We start from the raw sequence: 26088 nt of genomic DNA, 5'->3' as shown, positions 1-26088 counted from the left end.
TGTTCTTCTATAACCACACCCACCTCCCTCCCATGCTCCCAACCCCTTATTCGTAAACTCTGGCAACCACTAATCTGTTCTAAAATTTTTTCATTTCAAAATGTGATATAAATGGAATCATACAATATGTAACCTTTGGGGACTGGCTTTTTTCACTCAGCATAACTCACTAGGCATTCATCCAAGTGTTGTGTGTGTCAGCAGTTTGCTCCTTTTTTTATTACTGAATAGTATTCTATGGTGTGTACGCACCATAACTTGTTTAACCATTCCCCTGTTGAAGGACAGCTGGCCTGTACCTAATTACTGGTTTTTGGGTGGACGTTAAGTGGTCATTTCTGTAGGATAAATGCCCATGAATACAATTGCTGGGTTATGTGTTAATTGTGTGCATAGTTTTATAAGAAATGATCACAAACTGTTTTCCGGAGCAGCTTCCTCATTTTATATTCCCACCAGCAGTGTATGAGTGGTCCATTTGCTCCACATCCAATATCACAATGGTGATAGTGCTTCTATTTTTAATTTTAGCCATTCTTATAGGTATGTTGTGTTGGTTTTAATTTGCATCTCGCTGATAGGTAATGATGTTGGATATCTTTTCATGTGTTTTTGGACTTTCTATATATTTTCTTCAGTGAAATGTTTGTTCTTGTCTTTTGCTCATTTTTAATTTGATTTCTGGTGGCTTTTTTTTTTTTTTTTTTTTGAGTTACTGTTGAGTTTTGAGAATTCTTTAGATATTCTTGATACCAGTCTTCTGTTAGATATGTGGTTTGTCAGCATTGATGAATGGACTGTAGTCCCAGGTCAGGGAAGATGGTCACTAAGGGCAGGACCTGCCAGGCTGCAGTCAAAGGTTCGGGAAAGGCCCAGGGAAAGAACTTTTTAACTTATGTTATTGTGAAACCTCATTTCACTGGAAAGTTTTGGAAGATGAAATTTCTGGCTAATTAAAATGTTAATTAAAGCTGATTTAGCAAAGACTTACTTTGATCACCCCACCTGTTGAAATGTTAATGCCTTAATAAGCACACTTTAGTGATCGGTAAACAGTGATTGGTAACTGAGTTTCTTAGGACCTACAGGTGGGACCTATTGATGTAGCGACAGAAAATACAGGAGATTGGGTGGATCTGGGTCAACATTCACCATCTAACATGGAAGTTCCTTTTTTTAGTTTATTTTTTACACTGTGGTAAAATATATATAACAGAAAATGTACCATTTAAACTATTTTAAGTGTACATTTCAGTGACCTTAAGTACACTTATTCATTATTATGGAACCATCACCAATATTGATCTCCTGAACTTTTTCATCTTCCCAAACTGAAACTCCGAACCGAACCGATTAAACAATAGCCCCTTATACTTTCCCTCCCCTGCCAGCCCTTGGCAACCACCATTCTATTATCTGTCCCTGTGAATTTGACTCCTCTAGGTGCCTCATGTAAGAGGAATCATACAGTACTTGTCCCCTTCTGACTGGCCGTTTCACTTAGCATAATGTCCTCAAGCTTGATTCATGTTTTAACGTATGTCTGAATACCGTTCCTTTTTAAGGCTAATAATAGTCCATTGTATGTATATACAGCATTTTATTATCTACTCAGTCTGTCAATGGATAGGAAGTTCTTTTTAAAATAAATCTCAGAGGGGAGGTTATAGCTCAGTGGTAGAGTGCGTGCTTAGCATGCATGAGGTTCTGGGCTCAATTCCTAGTATCTCCACTTAAAAATAAATAAACAAACCTAATTACCACCCCCTCCAAAAGAAACAAAACAAAACAAAGTAAATCTCAGTAGAATTTACTCATCTGTCTCTCTTGAAAAAAAGAGTATGGAATAACAATGGGTAAAAATTATTTGCTTCTGAGTGTTGCTTCCTCATCACTTTGCTCTAGTGGGTGAGGAACTAAGATATTTTGCAAGGTGAGGACAGGGATAAGCCAGCCGGGTTGGTTAAAGTCATGGCTTTCTCCTACCAGTGGAATTAAATGAGCCTTAACTGAAAACACGAAGAACTTGAGTTTTGACCTATTATAAACAGCATATCTTTAGTTGCAAATAGGATTGAGGAAAACAAAGTAACACTTACTGTGACTCGGTATGCCTGGTGCTCATGCCACATTCTAATTTATTCCTTCCTTCCTGCAATTCTGTGAGTCAGACTTCAGACAAAAACAGCAATAATAGTGAAAAGACTCTGGATTAATATTTAAGTACCTCGAGCTTTAAACAAGTACTAAGCAATACAAATAGAACATGAGCCACAAAGGCAAGTCACATATGTAATTCTCAATTTTCTAGCAGCCAAGAAAATACAAGAGAAAAATTTTTTTAAATGAAATTAATTTCAATAATTTACTTAGCCCAAGATATCTGGAATATTATTTCGACCTGTAATCAATGTAAATTGTTAATGTGACAGTTTACATTCTTTTTTTTCCCCTACCAAGTCTTTGAAATTCCAGCGTGTGTTTTACATATACCGCCCATTGCAGTTTTGACTTGGCAGATTTCAAGTGCTTGATCACTGCATGTGGCTGGTGGCTGTGTGTTGTCCTGTGCTTCTCTGGACCGTAGTGTTCCTTCCACTGCCCCAGAAAGTGTGTTTATCTGGCTCAACTCAATGTCTCCCTTTATACTTCTTGTGTCTCTGGTTTCTTAATTGAAGCGTTAGCTCATGGCTTCTATCTCTTTACCAGCCACATACCTACACAGAAGAATGTCTGGCTTATTGCTTAGAGGTGATAATTCTTTTTTTCACCCTTGATTTTGCACTTTCCCTAGGTTTATTTCTCTACCTTTAGAGAACCAGGAAATGAATGAATAGAAAAATCGGGTAGATTTATTTTTCTCAATAATTACATAGGTTGTGATTATGTGATTGCTGTTGCTAGGGGAGCATTTTAGATGGCTGGGAAGAAGAGCCTTTGGTTACTCAGTTAAAAGGACAGACATGAACAAGAGAATTAATGAAGCAACTCAGAAAAATGGTGCTATTAAATTACCAAATTGTGGCATAGAAAATAAAAGTAGAGGATCTTCACCATATTTTTAAAATTTATTTTTCTAACCGTGGAAGTAATATAGAAAATACAATAGAGTGGATAAAAGGAAAAATTATCCACAATCTCGCTTTTCTCTAATGAGCTTCCAAGAAATTTCAGAGCTGAAATGGGAATGCCTTGTTATTTTGTGGGTTCCCTTGTCCCTTAAAGTTAGGAGAGCACCTTACTCCAGAATAGTGTTCCCTTTGGGAAACAAAAACTTGCCCGATTTTGACACGTGTGCACATTTATTGTTGGTGTATTACTTTGGGGTATACTTTTAGGTCTTAACAGAGTTGAAGGTGGGTAAATGTGCTGAAAAAGTATAGAGGTTGGGAAGGAGGAACAAATGACTAAGTTAATGTGCTGGCTCATTTGATGCTGGATGACATGTCTTTTCAATGAATGAAGGGGCCCCAAGGAAAGTTGTGGGAGGATGAGTTCGTATTTGTGGGATTCAGGTTTGCTATCAGAACCAGCCCCTGACTGTCAGCAGATGGCCCTGGTCGTCCGGGATTGTGGCCCCAGCCCTGCATGGGTGGACTCCGGTTCTCTCTGTGAGTGACTTTCTCTTGGCCCAGGACACGTCCTCTACAACTTTCCAGATTATTTCTCCTCTTCGGGTCATTTGATATGTTCAGCATTAGAAATACAGTTGACCCTTGAACAGCGCAGGAGTTGGGGGCGCTGACCCCCATAGTTAAAGCCACCTACTGCTGTCTGCGCCTCAAAAACAAGGGAGCTGATAAATGACTCACCCAGAGGCAGGAAGCTGAAACAGTTTGCATGGAATCAGGACTCAAACCCTTGCACTTTTGATGCCACATATGATCTCTAATCAAACACAAACTCTCCCCTATACTTAGTTAATTTAAAGATCTGAAAAATAAAAATACAGGTACTATATTTATTGGGGATAAAACCACATATAAGTGGACTCGTGCAGCAAACCTGTGTTGTTCTAGGGTCAACTATACTCACATGGAAACTCCTCCCCAGAGTAAGGAGGAGAGATGACATGAAGGGGGCCTCGGGGGTCTGCCTGATACCAACGTGGTCCTTCTCCAGTATCCACTCCTCAGCCCGGCCCATCCTGTGCTTAGGAGGCCCAGGATGACTTTGGAACCTGTCATCAGACCTGTGAAGGACCCAGTGTCCTGTCACCCTGGATGTAGCCTTTGTCTTCAGAGAGTGATTTAAGACGAGTACAGCATTTACAAATGAATAAGTCTGTGGAGCCCAGGCGAGCCCTTTGGGTGGTTTATCTACTTCCATCTTCTCTTGAGTAGTAGTCCTCTTTGTTACTGTCCCAAAGCCAGGCTCTGAGGAGCTCATGTTTGATGAATGAATAATAAAATTCAGATTAGACTCACTAGAATGTAATTACCATTTTTTTTCTTGTTTTGTTTACCCCACCCCCACAAATCATTATGAGGTGAATGAATCCATAAACTCATTCAGCAAATACTTATTGCATATGAAAAGTCACTAGGCTGTAGGCTATCTTGAGTTACACAGATGACTGAGACACTGATTCAGTTCTCCCTTGTAAAGAAAGTCTCGTGTCTCAGAGAGATGCTGCTCAAATGGCAAAAGACTCAGGCAAAAGAAAGTTAAGTGAAACACAGAGCTTTGAGCTAGGAGAATCAATAGTGGTAAGTCTGTTTTTATTTGCTGCATTTGATAATAGAGAAAATAAATAATAAAGTCCTGCCGTTGATGTATAACAAAATAATACCATCCTGACCTTTACTAGAAAAAAGCAAACTGCAGAGTCTCTTTGTGACACTTGTCTCAAAAACAAAGTGCTCCATGATTACAGCTAATAGAATGTCCCCTGGGATTATAATTGATGTCTCCTGAGTTCCCCCTTCCGGTCTGTGATACCCAGAGGGCTAAGGAAAAAAATGATGTAATCAGTGCCTTTAGAATACACTAGCGAAGCTGAATTTTACCATGAAAAAATGACACAGAAATATTGGAGACTAGAAACCCCTAGCCCCTGCCTCCAATATGGGGGGAAACTTTAACAATTCTAGATAATGAGCTTTAAAAAAAAAAGAATTCCTTAGTTGTAGATAGTAGACTGGACATGAATATGAGCATTCTCTGAGGTTAAAAAGAGAAAGAAGAAGAAGAAAGAACAGGAAAAAAAAAGATGAGAATGCAGACACCAGAGGTTAACCAAATGTGAAAGACAGTGGCTTCCCTGGAGCTCTGAATTCTGCATTTTCAGAGTCCGTGCATCAGAACCTGAGAACAAGTTTCTGAGCTCACAGAAAGAAGGTCGAGAGCTAGAGGGAGATGCATGTGTGAAGCCAAAACTTTGAAAGTGTCATTCTCAGTGGAGGGGTGTACTAGAAACCAATCAGACTGATCAACTAATAAAATAAATATTCTGCAGAGGAAAAGTGTAAGGAAATGGAATGGACCTACTTTGGCCTAGGTTCTGGGTAGAGGAGGATGCCACATACTATACTAGGAGAAAAACAATGTTCTGAAACTGTTAAAATAGGTAGACAGCTAGATATGAGCAGAGAAATGGGAAACCCTTTGTAAGGAAACCATACATCTTGTTAACAACGAGAGTCCTTGGGCAAACAAAGAAAAGCAGGAACCTTCAGACTGACAAGAAGTCACTTATCTTGAGGCAACAGGGGTCCTGGAGGCAGACAAGGAAAGGTGGGAAAGGTGGGAATCCCTGGCATCTGCATGTAACCTTTTGCTCATCATGGTCTCATTACAATAAAATTAGACTTACAGATGAGAAGTACCGATCCCACACCAACGCTATGATATTTCCAATCAAGACTAAGTAAGGACAGAATTTCCTCCTCCCATTGGGAAAGTGGAACTGTGGTGAAAATCAGGAAATACAACCCCAAACCCCTTGCTCCCCAATGAATATTCCACCCATTCATTTGTACACCCCATCTAACCTGCTTGCCAAGGAAACTCAGGGCAGCTACTCATCTGAGCCTGCCCTGCGCTCTCCCAGAGAGCATGTTATTGCTTAATAAATCCTCACTTTGCTTTCTTGACCTCCGTATCTCATCTCTGAATTTTTTCTGAGACAAGACAAGAACCTAGTCACCAGTTACAAAACCTGTATGAATATAAATATTATACTTGTAATAAATTTTCATGCAAGAGGTTATATTAGTGTGAAATTAAGCATTAAGTAGAGGAAAAGAACTGTAAATATGTCCATATGTATGTGTTATATGCCCGTATGTATGTAGATATGACCAGATGTAAATATAATAAAAATTATCTCATCAGGCTGGAATTGTCCTCAAAAGATGGGACAGATGGTTTCTCAAGGTCTCTGTGATCTATTTCTCTGATGAGTGTGCTCAGAGATTTCTTTATTCGTGACTTTCAGCATGACTGTTGCTATCTTGCCAAGTTAACTTTTTTTTTTTTTTTACTCGGGACTCTGGGGGTACAGGAAGAGCTTGGACCTATTAAAGCCCTGGAGCCAAGCTGGTGAAATGAAATATCAAACAGTCGTGTGTGATCTGGGCGGTAGCGGCCGCAAAAGTAGCTGACTGTTAGGTTTCTTATTAACAGACATGCTGAGCCTTTGATGCCATGGGACAGAATGTTAATAAATGAACAGGCCAGTAGGTATCACCGAGAATTTTCTTGCTGCATTTATAAGTGCTTATGAATTGAGGTTCCCAACCATGCATAGTGTTTTCTTCCCCTCTCCACAAAACCTTGGATCTTTAAATCTCTTAAGAAGACTCATGGAATTGTCGTCTCTGGAACAAGAATGGGCATGTAGTCTTTAAGAACGTACTGCTTCTAGAAGCCACTGGGGGATCCGTCTTATTCCTGCTAGTGACAGAGTGGAGGTATTGAAAGAAAACCCACTATGTATTTACATTTAATCAACGTGCTGAGATGAGGGGTTGGATCAAATACTACCACTTGGAGATGCAAGCAGCCTACCCCCGAGGGTTATGGATGAGAAGAAATAAGGCTTACAAGCATGGAGGGGGTGGGTAAGTCATTGTATCGTTCAGGATTATATGTTTAGGTATAATAGGAAACCCCAAATACAATTTACTTATTTAAATATTGTTACTGAATACAAGGAACTATTCTAGGTGCTGGGGATAAAGAAGCAAACAAAACAGCCCTCTTCCATTCTAGTTGAAAAATGGACTTTTGTTCATCACTCACATCAATGAGCTTCGGGGAGAAAATGTCCCAGCGCAGTGTAGTGCTCTGCAGTCCTCAGAACTCTGCCTGTCTGTCTTCCATCTTGTTGTTCTATCTTCTGTGACATCTGGCTTCCACTTCCTTGTCCAGACCATCCACATTCAGGCCAGGAAGAAGGAAGAGGAAAAGAAGTACCCATCCTTCCCTTTAAGTTCTGCAAGTTACATGGAGCACTTCCCTGTGTCCTGTGGGTCAGAATTTAGTCAGAAGGGAGGCTGGGACATTTAGTCTTTATTCCAGAAGGCCATGTGCCCGGCAAAAAGCAAAGAGGAAGAGCAAATATTGGGACAACTGGGGATCTGACACTGTCATCATAAAGGCAGACACAGATTGCCTTAGGCATGATACGGTATTCGATATGGTAGTTTTAAGACCGGATACAAACAACAGAGAAGGAATAGATGGGGAAGGGATACTGAGAGGGTCCCCACCTTAGGTTGCCCACCACCTTAGAGTGGCCTAAATCTGTTTAGATAGAACTGATTCATTTTTCCTTCTATGTCAACAGTTGGCTGTAGGTCCATGTGAGCATGAAGAAGGCCTGTTAAATCATTTGCATCATATTTGTTAAGCACATATCATGTTTAGAGAACTTGGTAATCTTTAAAAGTGCTGCCAGAAAGTGTAGGAAAGTAGATTTGGAGTTCCAGGGTGGGCCTCAATGGCGCGACTTAAGTAAGAGGTCTTTCTGGTCTACCAATATGTAAATCTTCAAGACCTGAGAAGAAGGCATAATCGGTGTGAAGAAACCTGGGTTTCTATTCTTGCTCTGTAGCTCCTGGACAAGACTTTTTTCCCCTTTATTTCCATGCACATAATCTTAGGATGACAGATTCTTGTAATCTCAAGAGGCTTTAGCAGGCATTTAAGCTAATTTCCTTCCTGAGCTTGTCTTCCTTAAAGCTGTATTTCCCAAGTGATAGACATGGGACACTGGGTAGTAATAGGAGCTCTGAAGACAAGTCCCAAGGTCAAGAAATCTTGGGAAACAGTGTACTAAATTCCCCACTTGGAGATTCACAATGATTAGTTTTATAGGCTAGTAGAATTCCATACCTTACACGAAAATGTAAGTCTGTAGGAGTAAACTCTTCATGAATACCTTCAGAAAAGGAGAGCTCACCACTGAGGACCTGAGACTATCAGAAGCTTTTCATGGTGCCTTGGGCGAAGTGTGCAGGTCCCTGGGTTTTTCACAAATCCCTCAGTCACAAGCTAAGGAGAGTGTCAACAGAGTTCTGCCAACTTTGCACGTGCTGGGATTCATTATCCCTGATTGATTACTCAGTTTTGCTTGGTTTTCCTTCTGCCCCTAGCTGCCCCCTCCACATCTGGTCTTCACTGTGAGAAATGCCTGAGTACATTTCTGCTGGAACATGAGGAAGGGAAAGAAAGTGTGTGGGATGAGATCTCAAACCTTCAGAATTCCTTGTCATTCCAAGCATTGGCAATGAATGAAACTGATCATTTAAAATAAAATGATAATGGACCAGATTGTTTTATAAATTCTCATTCTGATCGACTGTCCAGAGAGATCCTGAAACCTTTCACCTCTGCTTGATGTAATTACGTTGTGATTTTTGGGAAGTTTCACATTTCCAAAATGATTAATCGCTTCCTTCCTTTTTTAGTGGTGTGTTCAAATGAAGTGAGGGTTTCATAAGGCAAGACCAGTCAGCCCTTGGAGAGCATATTTCATTTTTGTTTTTTCAAGTGTTTATACTTTCTGTCCACACCCCTAACCTGGGAGTAGTTACTTTTGCCATCTACTAGTTACTGATGCTTAGACTCATGTAGCCTCCCTTGTTGATCTTTAAAGACAGATGTTTTCACTTGAATAGTGGCCAGTTTTGAGGAACAGATAGTCTATTACCTAAGTGTAAAAGTATTTTTGGTTCCCAGTGAATGAGGTAAACTTTTCTGAATGAAAATGAGTGTCCTGGCTGAGGCATTTTGAATCTACCCAAAGCTGCCTGAAGATGGGAACACCTCTGGCAGCTCAGCCATTTTTGCTAAAGAATATGAGCCCCAGATTTGACATTCAGCTCTGTTGGGAAAGGCCACACTGTTCTGCCAAGAAGGGTCCTGGGTGCAACTGTGTGATGGTAGCAGACTGCTGCCAGTTGGGCTTGAGTCATGGAAAGGTGTGTTTACTCAACCCGACACACCAGAGTTGAAAGGACTCTAAGAGATCGTGTCATCTAATGGTTAAAGCTGTGCCATGTGGAATCCCCCTCAGGGCCATCTGCCACATCACAGCCACTTTCTTTGCCTTGCTGTTTGCAAAATCTGTGTGTGAAGAAAGGGTTCCATAATTAAAATGAAATTTCCTAGTCAGAGTTCAGTTTAATTTCCTCGTTACATAGGAGTGGGGTGGGGGTGGAGATGAGAACACTTGTCCAAGGTCATGAGACTTGTGAGTGGCTCCACGCAGAAGTGGTTCAGGCCAAGCCCACAGGGCTGGGGAGGGGGTGGTTGTCAGCAGTGGGCCTGGACAAGCTATCAGACTTAAGACATTCATCTTCCTTTTTTTCCAGGCAAGTGACATCCAGGAAGCCCACCCCTGTCTCCATGCCACTGTCCTAAATGAGATCCAGACCTGCTCATCTAAGTGCTCATGTGCTGCTTATGGGCTATGAGACTTTGAACAAATTTGAACAAGTGTAACCTCTCTGCATCTCATTTTTCTCATTTAAAAATGGCAATAATAAGACTTACCTCAAATAGTTGTTGAGAATTAAATACAGTTGGCCCTCTGTATCTGTGAGTTCATCCAACCACAGATTTAGCCAACCTTGGATTGAAAATACTAAGGAAAAAAAAATCCAGAAAATTCCAAAAAGCTAACTTGAGTGTCCTTATTTACACTGCCCATTTGGCTAGATTTCTCCCCTTAAAGCAAACACTCCCCAGTCTCAGTGTGGAGAATCCTCTAACTGAAACAGTCATCTCATGGAAGTGAATAACTCTTGCCATTCTTCTTTATTTGTGGATCATAAATCTGTTCCAATTCATCATCAGTTTTTCCTTCACCCATGCATCAAGCATTTATTGGGTGTCACTGTTTGCCAGGCACAGTATTAGGCGCTGGGTGCAAAGCTAAAGGAGCTCTGGTCCTTCAGGCACTTAAAGCCTCACTGGACAGTCCCGCAAGCAGCAGGAAGCCACAGCAGTGCAGAAAGTGCTCAGCCCCAGGCCTGCCCAGGGAGGGATCTCTAAACAGCGCGTGTGTGGTGTGGACTGAGCTGTGTCATTCCGCATTTCCTGTGCTGAAGCTCGAACTCCCAGTGTGACTGTAGCTGGACAGGGGGCTTTTAGGAGGTAACTAAGGTTAAATGACATCATAAGGGTGGGGTCCTAATCTAGTAGGATTGGTGGCCATTTAAGAAGATGAAAAAGAGATCCGTCTCTCTCTCCACATACGCACAGTGGGAAGGCAGCCTTCTGCAAGCCAGGAGGAGAGCTCTCAAAGAGTCTGTCCGTGCTGGCATCCTGACCTTCCAGCTCCCAGGAATGTGAGAAAAGAAATTTCTGTTAAGTCATCCAGTTGATGGTATTTTGTTATGGCAGCCTGAGCTAAGACAGCGGGTGTGTGTGTGTGTGTGTGTGTGTGTGTGTAAGGGCCAGGGGGTGGGGAGCTTCCCAGAATTACTGGCGCCTTACCTGCCCCTGAGGGACTGTCTGGCTTTGTCATCAGGCCTTGAAGATAAATGTGTAGGGCTGGCTTCTTGTACTTTCTGAAATTCCTTAGCTGAGTCTTGGATGACTTCATCAGGACTCAGTGAAGTCAGCCTAGATATATCTATATGATCCTCTTTCCTAACTCCATCCCACCAGGGTCCAGTTCAAATCCCACCACTTCTGCGGAGCTCTGGCACTGTCTGTGATAGAACTGATATCTCTCTCCTTGGGAATTTTTTTGCAGCCTGATCAAGACATTTTCATACTTTCATTCTTCTTATCCACAATTAGATTGGCTGTCACATCAGTGCAAGGATCGTGTCACTCACTTCTTTGCCACAGGAAGTCACAGGAAGGCAGAGTAGGGCTCGCCCTGAGGGCCTGGTCCATACGTGTTGGTTGTTGCTGTCATGGAGTCAGGCAGACTTGGCTGGATCTAGGCTGTGTCATTTACTATGTGACTCTGGGAAAATTACTTAATCTCTTTGAGCCTTGGTTTCCTCATCTGTACTAAGGTGGTAATATTAGGGCGTCTCTGATGGTCTGGCTGGTACAGTGAATGAGGTATTGGGTACAGAGTGCTTCGCACAGGATTTGACCTTCAGCAAATGCTTAGTGTAAGTTGAAAACTTTTAAACAGATATATGTCTTTACCAGACCCCATCTCTCCCCATCTCCACATTTCCCCCTACAGGCCCGTTTACTGAGTAACTCACCTGACTATTTGCTGAAAAAAATGAATATAATCTGATGGGCTTTAAACATGACTTTCTTTTTTTTTCCTTTAAACTCTTTTTCTCAACATCAAGGAGATAAAAGGTAGAGGAGGGGAAGGAGAGAAGAAGAGAGAAAAGAAAGAAGCGACTGGGAGAAGCAGAGAAATCATCTTTATCCTACCAGTGTCTTACCTGTGCCGGCCTCCTGCCAGCCCCTAACCTTAGACGCCTGAGGGCCTGAGAGGTGGTGGGGGGACCACAGACAGCCAGGGACTCAAGGCTGCAGCCTGGAGCGCAGGGGTTGCATACTTCACGGTCTCTGCACGGTCAACTGCAGAGAGCTGAGGGCTATGCAAGGGGACCCATGCCTAGGGGAATGATGCCCAGCCTGAGGGCCAAGTGAGACAAGGAGACCACGTCACCAAGGGCTTCGTGAAGGCACTGGGTTGCCCAAGTACACAAGCTCATGGGGAGCACTGAGCATCCTTGCACCTTGGAGGAGATCCACCCCCACGTGGCAAGGACAGGAGGAGGCCGAGAGGAGGCGGTCGTACCTCGCCCGTGCGGACGGGATTCCTCTACTTGGCCCAGTCGGCTAGCACCCCTTCCAGAAACAGACCCCTCGCGGGCTCGAGTGTGGCTTGCTCCCTGGCTTGGGCAGAAAGATTTAGAAACAGATAGTAGTTTGAAACTGTTCCCATGAGCTTCAAAAGGAGATGAGAGGGTGATAAACAGAAGGTAGGAAGTGGTGCAGAGTTAGAAACCATCAGTGTAAAGTCTTTGGAGATTTCTTAGCAAAGTCATACTTATCCATGCAAAGTAAGTGCAGATGGACCATAAAAAGTTATTCTACCACCAACGAGGGCTTAACTGTCTCCCCGTATGTAAGCTTTCATAGGGCTTCCCTACACCTAGGATTATGTCTCATTTCTTTGGTAAATTCTACTCAGCGTGGCATGTTCCAACTTCACACACGGTGAAACGGAGGAACCGTGATGCGTTACACAGAAAACCAATGTCATCAACTCTGCAACCCAAAGAGCGCGTGGGGAGAAGGGAGGGTATGGACAGTAAGGTTTCAGTTGTCCCAGTTCCGTGTCTGAGGCGGGGCCTCAGGAGGGGCCGGTGTTCTAGATTGCTTTGCAGAACAGGACCAGACTGATAAGCAGAAATTCCGGGAGGAGGTTTCAGCTTGGTGCAGGAGAGAGCTGTCTAACAGAACAAGATGGCCTGTCAGGTGGTGGGTGCCCCCGGCTCCGGCAGCATTCAAACAGGCTGGATGGCCGTCACCGGAGATGAGGACGGGGTTGTGAGGTTTGCTGCTCTGCTCTCATGTCTTGCCCCAGCCAGGGGTCCTGGGTGCCGATGAGAGTAGATAGAAGGTGTGTGGCCATCTTCCTGATAGAAATCCTCAAAGACTCAGACTTTGTTTCTCCATCAACCCAGGCTTCTTTCCTTGTTTGCCCTTTTGGTAAATTCATCTTTCGTCAACTGCCTACGCCATTCTGAGCCCACTGAAAGCTTTTAGACTTGACCACCCCTTGGGTTAAGCTTCCCAGTGTGTGAAGCAGCACTTTATTCTTATTTTGGTTTTAAATAAACCTCTTTCAAGTTTCAAAGAGGTGTTTCTCTAACTTCTAGGAGTTTGAGGATGATTCCAGTTTTCTTCATGATTCTATAGTCTCTCCTGGGTTTTGCCTTCCAAACTATGATCCTCATACATTAAATATTTTCCATACTGAAACCTGTTAGTCACCCTTTTAATTTTACTGTCCTTCATTAGATCCTTTCCAGCTCTTTTTATACCTTTGAAGTAGGATGTCTTGAACCACATGCAGCTTTTCCAGCTTACATGTGCTCCAGTTTTATGCACATTTACTCTGTGGGAGACGGTATGATGTATGTGAAAATGCATGATTTGGGGGCATAGAAAATCCTGGATCATCCACTGATATTACAGGGGGCTGTGTGACTTTGGGGAAGTTGTTTAACCAGCCACTTTGAGCATCAGTTTCCACATTTGCAAAATGGAGATAGCAGTATGTCCCTCAGAGGTTCATGAGGATAAACAACTGGGCATTTCAAAGCCTTGTACACTGCCTTGCTCCCAGTAAGCACTGAATAATTTAGAGGAGGAGGAGAAGGAAAAGAAAGAGAAAGTTCCCATTCTTGATTATATCTTTTTTAATAATGAGGGATCTCTTTAATGAAATAGATAATGGCTATTTCAAAGCAGTACTTTTGAGCCTCCCTGTTATATCCAGATTTCACTTATTTTGATCATATTCATTTCAATTGATCTCTTCTTGCATTTTGGTCATATATATAAGAATATTGCATTCTTATTGCACATTATTAAACCTAAATTAAACTTACAGCCTTGCATCTTTAAAAACATAAGTGAGAAATATGAGAGAGAGAGAGAGAGAGAGAGACAGAGAGAGAGAGAGAGAGAGAGAGAGAGAATTAACCCATTATATTCTGGTTGATGTTTAGACAGCCTTGGCATATCCCGGAAGCAAGAGCTACAGCGAGAGAAGTGGGAAAGGAACAACCTGCCAAGCAGAAGCCTCTCTCGGCGTTCCATCAGCAAAGAGAGATGGGTGGAGACGCTGGTGGTGGCTGACACGAAGATGGTTGAGTACCACGGGAGTGAGAACGTGGAGTCCTACATCCTCACCATCATGAACATGGTACGTCCGACTGCATGGGGGCGGGGGCAGCTGGTGAAGAGATGTCATTAGAACTGAGAACACGAGACCCCTTTTTGGTCCTTCTAATACATATTTGTATTTATATTTATATTTATAAATAAATTCCATGCCTAAATAATTAAGGATGGAAATTCAGGACAAACTAATCTTTCTCTTAAAAATGTGTATCCTAAGAAAATTTCTAAGTGTGTATTTTCTACTGGTTACTTATCCAGTGACTCGATCATTTTAGTATGTTTTTTTTTCTTTTCTCATTGATTTATGCTAGTTCACAAATGAGTAAATGGAGGCAAAGAAGTAGAACATGATTTCTTCAAGGTAGTTAGAACTAGAACTGGAAATAATAACCCCTAATGTCAAGCTTCCCTCTTGCATTGTTGAGGTTTTCTACCTTTTCATTTGACAGTATCTCACTCGTCTTTGCCCTCCACCAAAAACCCCTGACCTGTAAGGTAAGGAATTATTTGAAGGGCACTGCAGTTCTGTTTTGTCCCCTCTTCCAGCATTTGTCTAGTGTCTTTCCATGTGAGGCTAATGGTTTTCCATTTCTGACTCCAGGTCACCGGCTTGTTCCACAGCCCAAGCATTGGCAATGCAATTCACATTGTTGTGGTGCGGCTCATTCTGCTTGAAGAAGAAGAGGTAAGGAAGAGTCTCCCCGCCACCTGCCTGTATCCTCACACCCCCACCTCCTTTCTTCAGAAGAGCTCTTGAGGGTACCAGAAAGATGTTCAGAAGCCCGTCTTTGTTATTTTCTGGGGAGTCCAGTGATGTCAAGTGTGAGATGGAGAACATTTCCAAGGTATACATACTTGATATCATCTGACAGTCTTTGTATCTTATGACTCACAAGTCAGATTGACAACAGTGACTAAGAATGTCCTACGGTGGAAACAGACTAAATTGTGTCATGGTGGGATGGTTTTAATAAAAGTTAGGAGGGACATGGAAATATTGGGCTTTTTATGCTGTTTCTTTACCTCTTGCATATTAATAATGTCTCCTGGATCTGTGCCCACTCGTCTCCCTGCACTTTGCCTTGGGGATTCCATCCATTCTCAGAGACTTACCTGGCATCGGTGTGCTGAGATTCAATTGATGCCTCAAGTCAAGACCTCCTACTTGAGCTCCAGACTCATATTCCATTGCTTACTTGACATCTCATCCTTAATGTGGTCTAGTCACTCAAACTTGGAAACTTAGTAAGTTCGAAATGTTTCCTAACTCAAATCATCTCAATCCTGCCTCTCACTGCTCTCCAACCCTGCGTCTTCTCCAGCTCAGTAAATAGTGCTGTTAGGCACTGTTGCATAAACCCGGAAGTCATTCTTGATTCCTTCTGTTCTTATCTTCAACTTTCAACAGCAAGACCCACAGGGCTCCTACCTGCTGTGGCCACACCACGGTGATGGTACGCAGGTTGGTAAAAGAATTACCCAGAGACAGAGAAGAGTTTAGGAAAATTTAATAGGGACACTGCTACAGGCCAGAGGGTGGGCATGCAGGGTCTTTTATTGGGGGGAGGGGGCTGTGCACACCAGGAATAGGGGCTGTGTGACCAATTTGTGCACAGGTACCTGATTGGTTGCAAGATCTGTCAGGGACTTCTCTGAACAATAGGTTTTACGGCTTTGATAAGGGCAAGGTGTGAGGCCTGTCGCCTAGGGTATTGTGAGATGGGCTGTCTCCTGGGACAATGTTAGGGTAAACACACATCAAGAGATGTTTTTATCCTGTAGAAATGCAGGTATGGTGGTGGTGGTGGTGGGGGGTCCTGCAGTGGGGAGTGGGGGCTAAGGTGTCAGTAGGCTCCAGGCACACAGAGAGCCCAGGGTGGGGGTTTTATGACTCCAGAGAATTTCAGCCGGCTCCACATTACCTTCAGAATACATCTCAACGGTCATTGTGTTGATTTCAACCTTATATCTTGCCTAGATGACCACAGTAAAATCCCAAATGTTCTTCCTATTTTAAGACTCGCCCCCCATCATCCAATTTCTATGTAGCAGTTAGAATGGCCATTTTAAATACAAATTGAGTTGCTCCACTATTAATAGGTTTATGTTCTTTTTAGAACAAAGTCAACATTTCTTACTGTGTCCTGCAGAGACTTTCATTATCTGGCCTCCATCCACCTTTCCAGGTTTTCCTTGTGCCACCCTCTGCCTTGCTCCTCACCCTTGCACTCACTGGACTTCACGTAGGTTCTGGGACACACAAGGCACTCTTCAGCCTCTTGGCCTGCACACTTGAGGTTCCCGATGCCCGGAACACCCCTGTCCTGGCTCTGCTTGTGGCTGGCACCTGCTCACCTCTCAGACCTCTGTTTGAATGCTGCTTCTTCAGAGAGGTCTCCGTGACCAACCTCTCCAAAGCTGGCCCCACTTTCTCTTCTCCACCACAGAATGCAGTTTGCTTCCTTTACTGATCCCACCCTCAGCCGCCGTCAGAATGTGAACTCCATGAGAGCAGTTGACTGTGTTTCTTTATTCTTGTCCTTATCTCCAACTCTTAACATAGTGCCTGGGCATGAATGAATGAATGAATGAATAAAAAAAGGAATGAAATCAAATTTAATGAATGAGTGAGCAGCCAAGCTGATGGAATGACTCGGCAAGTTATAGCACTTTACCAGCAGCTAAGATCTGTGGGGAAGTGTCTCATTCAAATCTCCATCAGCAAGGGACTTGAGGTCAAAATGCTCAAGTCTAGGTCTATTGTTTTCTGAGCAGAAGCCTTCACAATAGGTTAGAAAGTTTTAAAACAATGATCGCTGGAGCCTGGATCCCTTTTCCTTCCCCTCTCCCCCACCATCCCCACTTCCCTTAGTCACTCAACGCATACTTTGGGTCTCTTGGAATACCGATGGATATATTATTTCTCTTCCCGTGAAACTTTTGTTTAAAAAAATTTATCCAAAACTTAGAAACCAGGCAAAACAAAAACTATGTGTCCTCTCAGTGTGAACTCTCTGATTCCATGGGAATATAACTTTGATTATTTCTTTGATCAGGGACTAGACATGGTAGAGTTAGGTGTTAACATGCAGAAAACTGAGGGAGTACAAATGGATTTTGTCCAGTAAAGATAGAAATGACTGTGTCCGGCAGAGAAGGTAATTCTAAAGGGTATGGTTTTATTGGTCTGGGGAACATTAAGTAATTCTGTATCTAATTTAGCAGTCTCATGCCAGCATTTTTTTTGCAGACTATAATTGCATCAGTTTCATGTATCTGCCTTTGAACCAGCTTTGCCACCTTGCCTGTCTCCTAGTGAGTTAAATAGATCTTGAACACGTGCTCACAGTATATTTGTATGAGAATTATGTTTTTTAGCTTTTTGAAAATTATACTTTGAAACCTTGGTGTTGTATAATGGTCTAGCATATGTGCGTGCTTAGCCACAGGGAGAATAAAAAGAAGGTTCTTTTGGGTGTAAGAAGGAAAAGCCTTCACCGTCTGCAGTCCCAACAGTAAGAGTAGTAGGACCTCAAACTGTGGCTTCCTTACAACCCTGTAACTCTTCCTTCCCAGGAAACAATGCCACCAAAGTCCTGCTGCCAGTGGAATCCTTTGAAAGAACTTGACTGGCTGTTACCTCTCTGGCCCCAGCACTATTACATTGTTTTCCTTCTTCTCATCCTTGTTTTTCAAGTGCAACGAGACACAAGTGATTTGCTATTAAAAAAAAAAGCCATGTCTCCCTATCTCCCACTTGCCAAGTGTCTTCCCCATTCAAGCTTTTATAGAATCTCCAAGTAGTACAAGGTTTACCATTTGGCAACAGAACTGCTAGCTCACTGGAGAGCTGCAATTCACGATTCTCACTTTCTTGATTCCCAGATCATGGCTCAAGCTGTTCTTCACATCTTTGACTAATGAGCAGCCCAAAAACAAGAGGCAGCCGTGACTCCAGTTCTCAGCTAACATCTAGGTAGCAGCCACAGGCAGCAAGTACAGTGTGAGGTGCTGGGAGGGGACTGCTCTTGAGCAGGGAGACCTGAGTTCTGACTCTGTCATCATCCTGTAGGTAACTCTGAGAAAGTCACATCATTGCTCCATCTCTCCTTTTTCTTCATCTAAATGAGAATAATAAATGAGGAGCGAGCTGTGATGCACAAACTGTATGTCAAATGCTATGCTAACCACAGAGGGGAGAGATAGGAATATAATAAGTCCTATTTCTTGATTCTAAGGCACTTAGCATCTCCTGCACAAAGGCACAAGATGGAAAATTTCGAATTGAGGTTGTCATGAATATAAGAAAAAAAATCCAAAGAGGCACCTGGGATAAGGAAGGATACTTGGATGTCTAAGCTGGTTTTTAGAGGATGGGAAGAAATTAACCAGTGAGGACGGACACTCCAGGTAGAGGGACCTGGTAGTAAGGGTAAAAGGACCAAGGAATCAGAGTGGCTTCAGATATGAGCTAACTTGCTCTCACTCCTGTCCTCCCTCCCTCCTGCCTGGAATCAAGTTCTCATTTTCACTTTATGACCCTAATCCTATCCTTTGAACTTCCATTCTCCTTCGAGGGCTTGGACACAAACTTGGCCTCTAGCCCTTTCCACTTTGTGCCAATTTATTCGAAGGCCTCCCTGCTCCACTTTTGGGCCAGGGGTTAAGGATAGGATTGCTCCCTTCCCTCCTAGTCCTGTGAGTGGTTGGTCATCACAGCAAGCACAGATTTATAGTCAGTCTCCCCTCTTTCTAGTCATGTAGTAGGTTACTTGACTTGCCTATGTGTCCATTTCTTATTTGGTAAAGAAGAAATAAGAATATTTACTTCCTAGGGTTGCTGGGAGACTCAAAGGTGCTAATTCATGTAGTAGTCAGCATAGTGTCTGGCTTGTAGAAACCACTCAGTCTGTGTTACTTGCCAGTATCAGTCCTGTTCTTACCCTGGTCATCATCATTTAGGTCCACAACAACCCTAGAAACTTGTTACTATTACACTCTGTTCACAGATGAGGAAGCTGTACCGAAGTCCTTGATGGAAAATGAAAAACCTTGAAGGACAAGACTAGGGTCATATGAAGTTGGAGACTTCCTTTAAGAACAGGGTAGAGATAAAACTGGGAGGGAAGTGAGTTGGGATGCAGCCAGCCTGGTGGGCCCCAGGCCATTGTGCCCTCAAGGGGTGGAGCTCACAAGCATCAGGCTGCTGAAGGAGTAGCAGTAGGGCTGACAGACAGGTAGCTGATGACTTTTTCCACAGAGAATATCTCTCTTGGTCTCAGAGTGACTTAATGTTGGGTCACTTCTATGAGACTCTGGAGTTAAGAGACTGTTACCTTTGGAGATTTAGGCTGGTGACTTCCCCTGCCCCCAGGGTGATTTGTGGGTCTGTAATAACCTCTAGAATTGCTTCTTTATCAAGATAAATGCTAAAAATATTGGCAATGAATTTGTATGCTCATTAGCTTTTTAAAAACTCAAGTATCTCTTCAGCTGATAGTCAGATGAGTTACTCCTTAGACACACAGGAAGTTCTCAGGTTAAACTTTTTACTGCTTTTTTTCTTCTCTGCCTGTTCTCTTTCTTCCAGGAACCTAAGCCTAGCTAGCAGAGAACAATCCCATTGTGCACTGAATCACGAATTCCCAAGGAAATCAATACATAATTTTTTTTCATTACAAAGAGAGAGGTTACAAAGAGAACAATTTATGACAAAAAGCCATTTTCTTGCAAAATAATTTTCTTTCCCCCATTTGGGACTGTTTCTGTGAGCCTCTGCTGATTTCCTCTAGGTCACCTCCCTGTCCTATTAGGTCACGTACTCAAATGAATAGAAAAGAGGAAGTGGGAAGTGAATTGGACTCGCTTGAGAAAATGAGGTGAGAAAAAATGATGAAAGAGTGAAAAGGGAAATCTATTTTTGTTTACAAAGGAAATAGGAAAAAAATTAGTGTGGATGGGAGTTTGTTTTGACAAGCTCTGATAATGACGAAGATGCTTTATGGAAAATGTTTAGTGCAAGTCTCCCTTTATTCGCTGTGCAATGGAGTGATCTCTCTGAAGCTCTTTTGTAAGTTGTGCGTGCTTAGGGCTGCATGGCATTGAGGCATAGCTGATGACTGTAACCAAGGCTCCTGTGATCAAGTGCATTCAAGAAACTAAGTAAATGTTTCTTGGACTTAACTTCTTATGAGACTTGGAGATGAAGAGGCTGAGGGGGCTGAAAAAAGCTGTGCTCAGTTAAAACTTCCTGGAAGAGTCATGACGTCTAGTAGAAAAGCAGGAAGCTGTCCTTGAGCTTGTGTTAAATGTCACATATTGTAGATGAAGTTCTACACAGGGGCAGGGCACCCAGTTACCAATGCCCAGCAACTCAGTTAACGGCACTTGCTTTGTCTGTAAGAGGAACTGATAAAAGCCATAGGGAGAAAGCAAGCAAGATTTTGGGGTGACTTCAGGCCCTGATTTTTTTTTTTTCATCAATGATTATCCCCCAGGTTATTCCAGAACTGCTTTGTAAAAATGTTGGAGGGTGAGACGAATCCCTTCTGTTGACATCTCTTTACACCCAGCTCCTTTGCCCCTCCTTTACTCCTTCCTTCCTCAGGAGTCGTGTGGCTGGAAAACCTCAACAACCAGGCAGCCCTGGCCCATATACTCGGATGGTTCAACCTGGATATAGTTCTCACTACTGCTCGATCCCTGATTGTTCTCTCTCTTCCTCATTCCTGTCAAGAACTTTGACTTGACTTTCTTGTCATCCCACCATACTTTCATGGATGCGACAATGGGAGAAGACATGAGATTTCCGGTCAGAGACAAAGGGCTTCATTACTCACAGTACATGTGGCGTGAGCTTCATGTTTGTATCTGTCCCTCTTGTCCCCTAAAACCTGCAGGGGTGATGCAGGCAGCCCAGGTGGATGCTGTGCACACACTGTGTTTTATCACAGCTGAGAAGCCCCAAGATAAGGAAATTCCAGTCCCTTAAAGGTGGTTGTAAGAAATTTGTTGAATTTTGCCCCGGAGGGAGCCATTATCTTTATTATCTTAGAAAGCAAATAAATCTGCCTTCTTCCCTGGAGGGAGACACTATCCCTATATGCCAAGGCTGTTTGCTATACAATATCCTTGAAAAAACACAAAAGCTGTCAGTGTCTTTGTTCAGAAGAGGTCAGGAACACAGGAGACCTGTGTAAAACTGTTTCCCAACAGATCCTATTACAGGCAGCAGAATTACTATTCCATATTTTATGCTTTATTCTTAAACCTCTGGCCCCTTACCTTCCTCTTCTCTAATCAGCAGTTCTTGCCTCTTTGCTAACTCGCCACAGAACCTCTCAGCCACAGAATCTTCACTTTTGTCTGGCTTCATGGATGTATGCTTTGCCGTTTCTCCATTCCTTGAGGAGCGATGGGCGTCCTCTGTTTTGTCGGTATGCTAAGAATGCCAGGCTGTGCACTGTACTTGAGATAAGAAGGAATAAACGCCAGTCCTTGTCCTGGAGGAGCTGAGGAGGAAACGGGCACACGAGTTTAACATTTTAACGTAGGGCCGCAGGGGCTGTGAGCCACGGTGCACGAGATACATTTGTAGGAGACTAATCCAGACTGGGGGCAGGGAAGCTTCCTGGAAATGCCCCAGCTGAGTCAAAGAATTAATGGAATATTGAGTAAGTTAAAGGGGATAAAAGAGGAGAGGAAAGGCATTCTAGGTAGAGGAAGCAGCCCAAAGAAAAACTAACATAAGGGGGTGGGGGAAATGGCAGAGGGTCTCTGCCCACCCAGTGTAACCCATCTGAAAGGTTCCCTTTGAATCAAAATATGGGATTCACACATGATGAACTGGTAAGTAACCCACACCAAAGTATACTGAAAAGTGCTTTATAAGACCTCCTGTTGCAACCCTCCCAGCCTTGATTCAGGCCAGTTATTATTTTTAAGATACCAATATTTTTTGGAGATAATTCTAGATTCACATGCAGTTGTAAGAAATAGTACAGAGAAATCCCTTATATCCTCTACCCACTTTCCCCCAATGGTAACGTCCTGCATAACTTTGGAATAATATCAGAACCAACAAATCAATACTCAAACAAACCACCTACCTTATTCAGATTTCACCAGTTTTATAAGCACTGTTTGGTGTGTGCGTCAGGCGTGTGTTTACATTTAGTTCTTACCATTTTAACATGTATAGATTTCTGTGACCTTCATCGGAATACAGAACAGTTCCATTACAAAGATCCCTCTCATGCTCCTCTTTTGTAGATCCTTCTGCTTACAGCCCTAACTCCTAGAAAGCCCCTAATCTGTTCTCCATCTCTCTAATGTTGTCACTTCAAGAATGTTATATAAGTGGAATTGTACACTGTGTAATCTCTTGAGATTGGATTTTCCTCATTCAGCGTAATTCTCTTGAGATCCATCCAAGTTGTGTGCATTGAGAATTTACTCCTTTTTATTTCTGAGTAGCATTCCATGGTAGACATCAGTTTATTTAACCATTCACTCATTGAGGGACATTTGGATCGTTTCCAGTTTTTTTGCTATTATTCATGAAGCCGCTATAAACATTCCACTGCAGGGCTTTATGTGAGTGTAAATCTTCATTTCTCTGGGATAATGTCTAAGCATGCAGTCGCTGGGTCATATGGTAGTTGCATGTTTGGTTTTGTAAGAAATCTCAAACTGTTTTTCATAGGGGCTGTAGCATTTCACATTCTCACCAACAGTGTCTGAGTGATCCACTTTTACCATGTTTTTACCATTGTTTGGGTGCTGTCACTAATTTTAATGTTAGTCATTCAGGCATACAGTACTATCTCATAGTGGTTTCAATCTGCAATTCAATGATTGCAGTTAAATGATGGCTGGTAACGCTGAGCATCTTTCCCTGCGCTTATTTGCCATCTGTGTATGCCCTTCAGTGGAGTGTCTCTTCTTGCCTTTTGCCTGTTTTCTAATTGTTCTTTTGCTGTTGGGAGATCTTTATGTATATATAGGTATCTTTTTATATTTTCTGTGTATAAGGTCCTGTGGCTTACAAACACGTTCTCCCTCTTTGTAGTTTATCTTTTCCTCCTCTTCACAGCACTTCTCTCAGAGCCAAAGCTTTTCATTTTGACGAGATCCAGTTTTTCCATTTGTCCTTTGCTGGATTGTCTGACTGGTGTCCAGTCTCTGAACTCTTTGCCTAGCTCTCAGGACCCAAGAATTTCCCTATATTTTTTTTCTAAAAGTTTTATCATCTTAACATTTTACATTTCTATCTATGATCGATCTTCAGTTCATTTTTGTGTAAGGTGTGATGTTTAGATCAAGGCTCATGTCTTTCATCGGCATTTTGTAATTTTCAGGATACAGATCCTGTTCCTGTTTTGTTAGATTTCTACCGTTTTCATTTTCATTGGAACAATGCAAAATGGCATTATTTTTTGATTCATGGGTATTCTTTTAGAGACTTTCTCCCCTCAAAAAACAAATGAACAAACAAACAAGTGTAGAGTTTAAAACAGACCTCCGAGAAATCTAACAGCTGATGCTTTGTTTGATGACCTGCCTTCCTGTCTGCAGGAGCGAGAATTAAGACACCAACCAATGAGGCTGGTCACCAGTTAGAGAACCACAGCTTCGTCGAGGAGCCCTCGTTCTCATAGTCTTTGATTCAGTCACTGAGCTGAGTGACCATGAGCTAGTTCTTCACTTCTCTGAGGTTTAATTTCCTCTTACACAATGAAAATAACAATGCTTTATTTACAAATAATGCTGAGAAGATGCAATTAAACAAGAGAATATGTGTGAAAGTATAGTAAACGATCAAGAAATGTTTTCTTCTTTTTCTCCTTTCCTTTCCTTCTTCCCTCCACCTGCCCCTTTTATTTCCTTCTCTTTTCTTCCTTTCCATCCCTGATTCATGCCTCCTGGCCAGTTCCTTATGATGGAGCTAGGATATTTGTTCCAGTAGGGTTTCTATTCTAACTCCAGCTTGACTAGTTGAACAGGAGACTGACTCCCCCGTGGCCAGCCAACCCCCTAGAACTCCTCCTCCTCCACCATACATCATATAATGAATGATATAATGATGAGGATTATTAAATACTGAAGGCTCTTTCTTCTATTTTAATTTTTACACTAAGAGGTTCAGTGAGTTTTCATGAGTGTTGAGCCACTTTCTGTGTTCTCATGAAGGGAAAGAGTTCTGTGGTAGTCAGTGTGGGTGGGGGTCCCGGCAGTACCTCCAACAGGCACCTGAAGCCTCTCAGGCCTTGTATGAATTGGGTGTGGGCCTTAGTAAAATGCATAATACAGAGAAGCAAGCTCATAGTTTTATGTAGAAATTGCCCAAAAGTTCTTGGGTTGAGCCCAGAATAATAGACTCAGATTAGAGTAGGCCAATGGAAGTAGTCATTCTCCAAGGAGAATCCACCTTGTACAAGGCATGGCTCTGTATAGAGACCCCAAAGAAATGGGGCAAGGGAAAGAAATTTCTCCTTTAGAAATTCAGAGTAAACTGGAGTCCCTCTAGGGCTGATCATCCATTTTTCCTTCTCCCTCATGTGACAAGCATTTGTCCAGGTAATTTGGAACAATCCCTCCCCTCTCATCTCCAATAGTAACTGTGGGCCACATAGATGTGACTCAGGAGCCCTTGTGTCGCAGGCTGGGGGCATCTGCTCCAGCATTCTAATTGCTGTCAGGTCATCGATGAGCCTAACTGGTTAGAAGCTGGAGAGATTATGTCACTTTCTGGCCTTCACCCATAGACGTCAAACCAAGATGGAAACCATGAGCAAGGAAACATCCAGTACATCCTTGCAGGATACCTCATGAAAGGAAGAAGCTTTTTGTTGAAAGTCTATTCATTTTGCGTTAGAAATAAAAATGCATCTTTGGCTTAGGAAGCAGAGTCCCACTAGAAATAGAACTTCAAACAGCTGTTGGTCTTTGTTGATATATTTTTAGTTTTTCTCCGAGGGCTGCTACTTGTCCCTTGAATGATAATTTCTGTCCTGCAGTTCTCCTCTCCACGCTCTTTTAGTGGAATGAGAATGATAGTTTAGAGCAGGGGGTTGGCCCAGAGGGGTAAGTGGGCCTCCCCAAATTCCTGCCAGGGGTCTGGGGCACCCACCCAGAGCTCATCTCACTTGGCTGCTTCTGAGGAGTAATGCAGTGGACCCTGATCACAGTAAACTCACCTCAGCCAATCCCTTCCTCTTCTTTCTCCAGCAAGGATTGAAAATAGTTCACCATGCAGAGAAGACACTGTCCAGCTTCTGTAAGTGGCAGAAGAGCATCAACCCCAAGAGTGACCTCAACCCTGCCCATCACGATGTGGCCGTCCTTCTCACCAGGTACCCAGAGACTATGCGGAAGCCAGGGGCTGCAAGGCAGGGAGGGCTGGCAGGTGAAAAGGTTGCTACTCTTTGCTGCTCTTGGTTATTTAAAAGGCAGCTTCTATGAACTGGACAACTCCTGACTCCCAAACCAGTCAGGGAGCAGTTAGCACACTTGCTAAATGTGCACAACTCTCTGTGTTAATAAACTGAATCTGCTGGCAAATGCAGACCTCTTTCCCATTCCGATGATGATGTCATCCTTAAAATTGGCTTCTCGGTGCAGCTCTGTAAACAATCAGGAGGCTTGTTTGCAGATCCTCATTAGAGTCCCATAACTCTTAATCAAGGGATTTCTCATCCTTTTTTTTTTTTTTTTAATTTTCTTCAGTTAAGAAAC

General features: G+C 42.8%; 1 protein-coding gene across 4 annotated transcripts in view; it reads left to right on the top strand.

The window, feature by feature from the left end:
- Window positions 1-26088, top strand: part of ADAMTS12 (ADAM metallopeptidase with thrombospondin type 1 motif 12) — a 287771-nt gene that overhangs the window by 147888 nt on the left and 113795 nt on the right. For all 4 annotated transcript variants that reach the window (XR_006725097.2, XM_045517090.2, XM_010955560.3 and 1 more), the window contains 3 exons: window positions 14178-14374; window positions 14954-15037; window positions 25582-25706. Coding sequence is in view for 3 of the 4 variants with exons in the window: in XM_045517090.2 (XP_045373046.2) it covers window positions 14178-14374; window positions 14954-15037; window positions 25582-25706 (406 nt within the window). In the remaining variant the exon portion in view is untranslated. The remainder of the gene's footprint in view (window positions 1-14177; window positions 14375-14953; window positions 15038-25581; window positions 25707-26088) is intronic.

This window comes from Camelus bactrianus, chromosome 3, assembly GCF_048773025.1.
Source record: "Camelus bactrianus isolate YW-2024 breed Bactrian camel chromosome 3, ASM4877302v1, whole genome shotgun sequence".
Lineage (NCBI taxonomy): Eukaryota > Metazoa > Chordata > Mammalia > Artiodactyla > Camelidae > Camelus > Camelus bactrianus.
The sequence above is the reverse complement of the archived record's forward strand: the minus strand, read 5'-3'. Positions and strand labels throughout refer to the sequence as shown.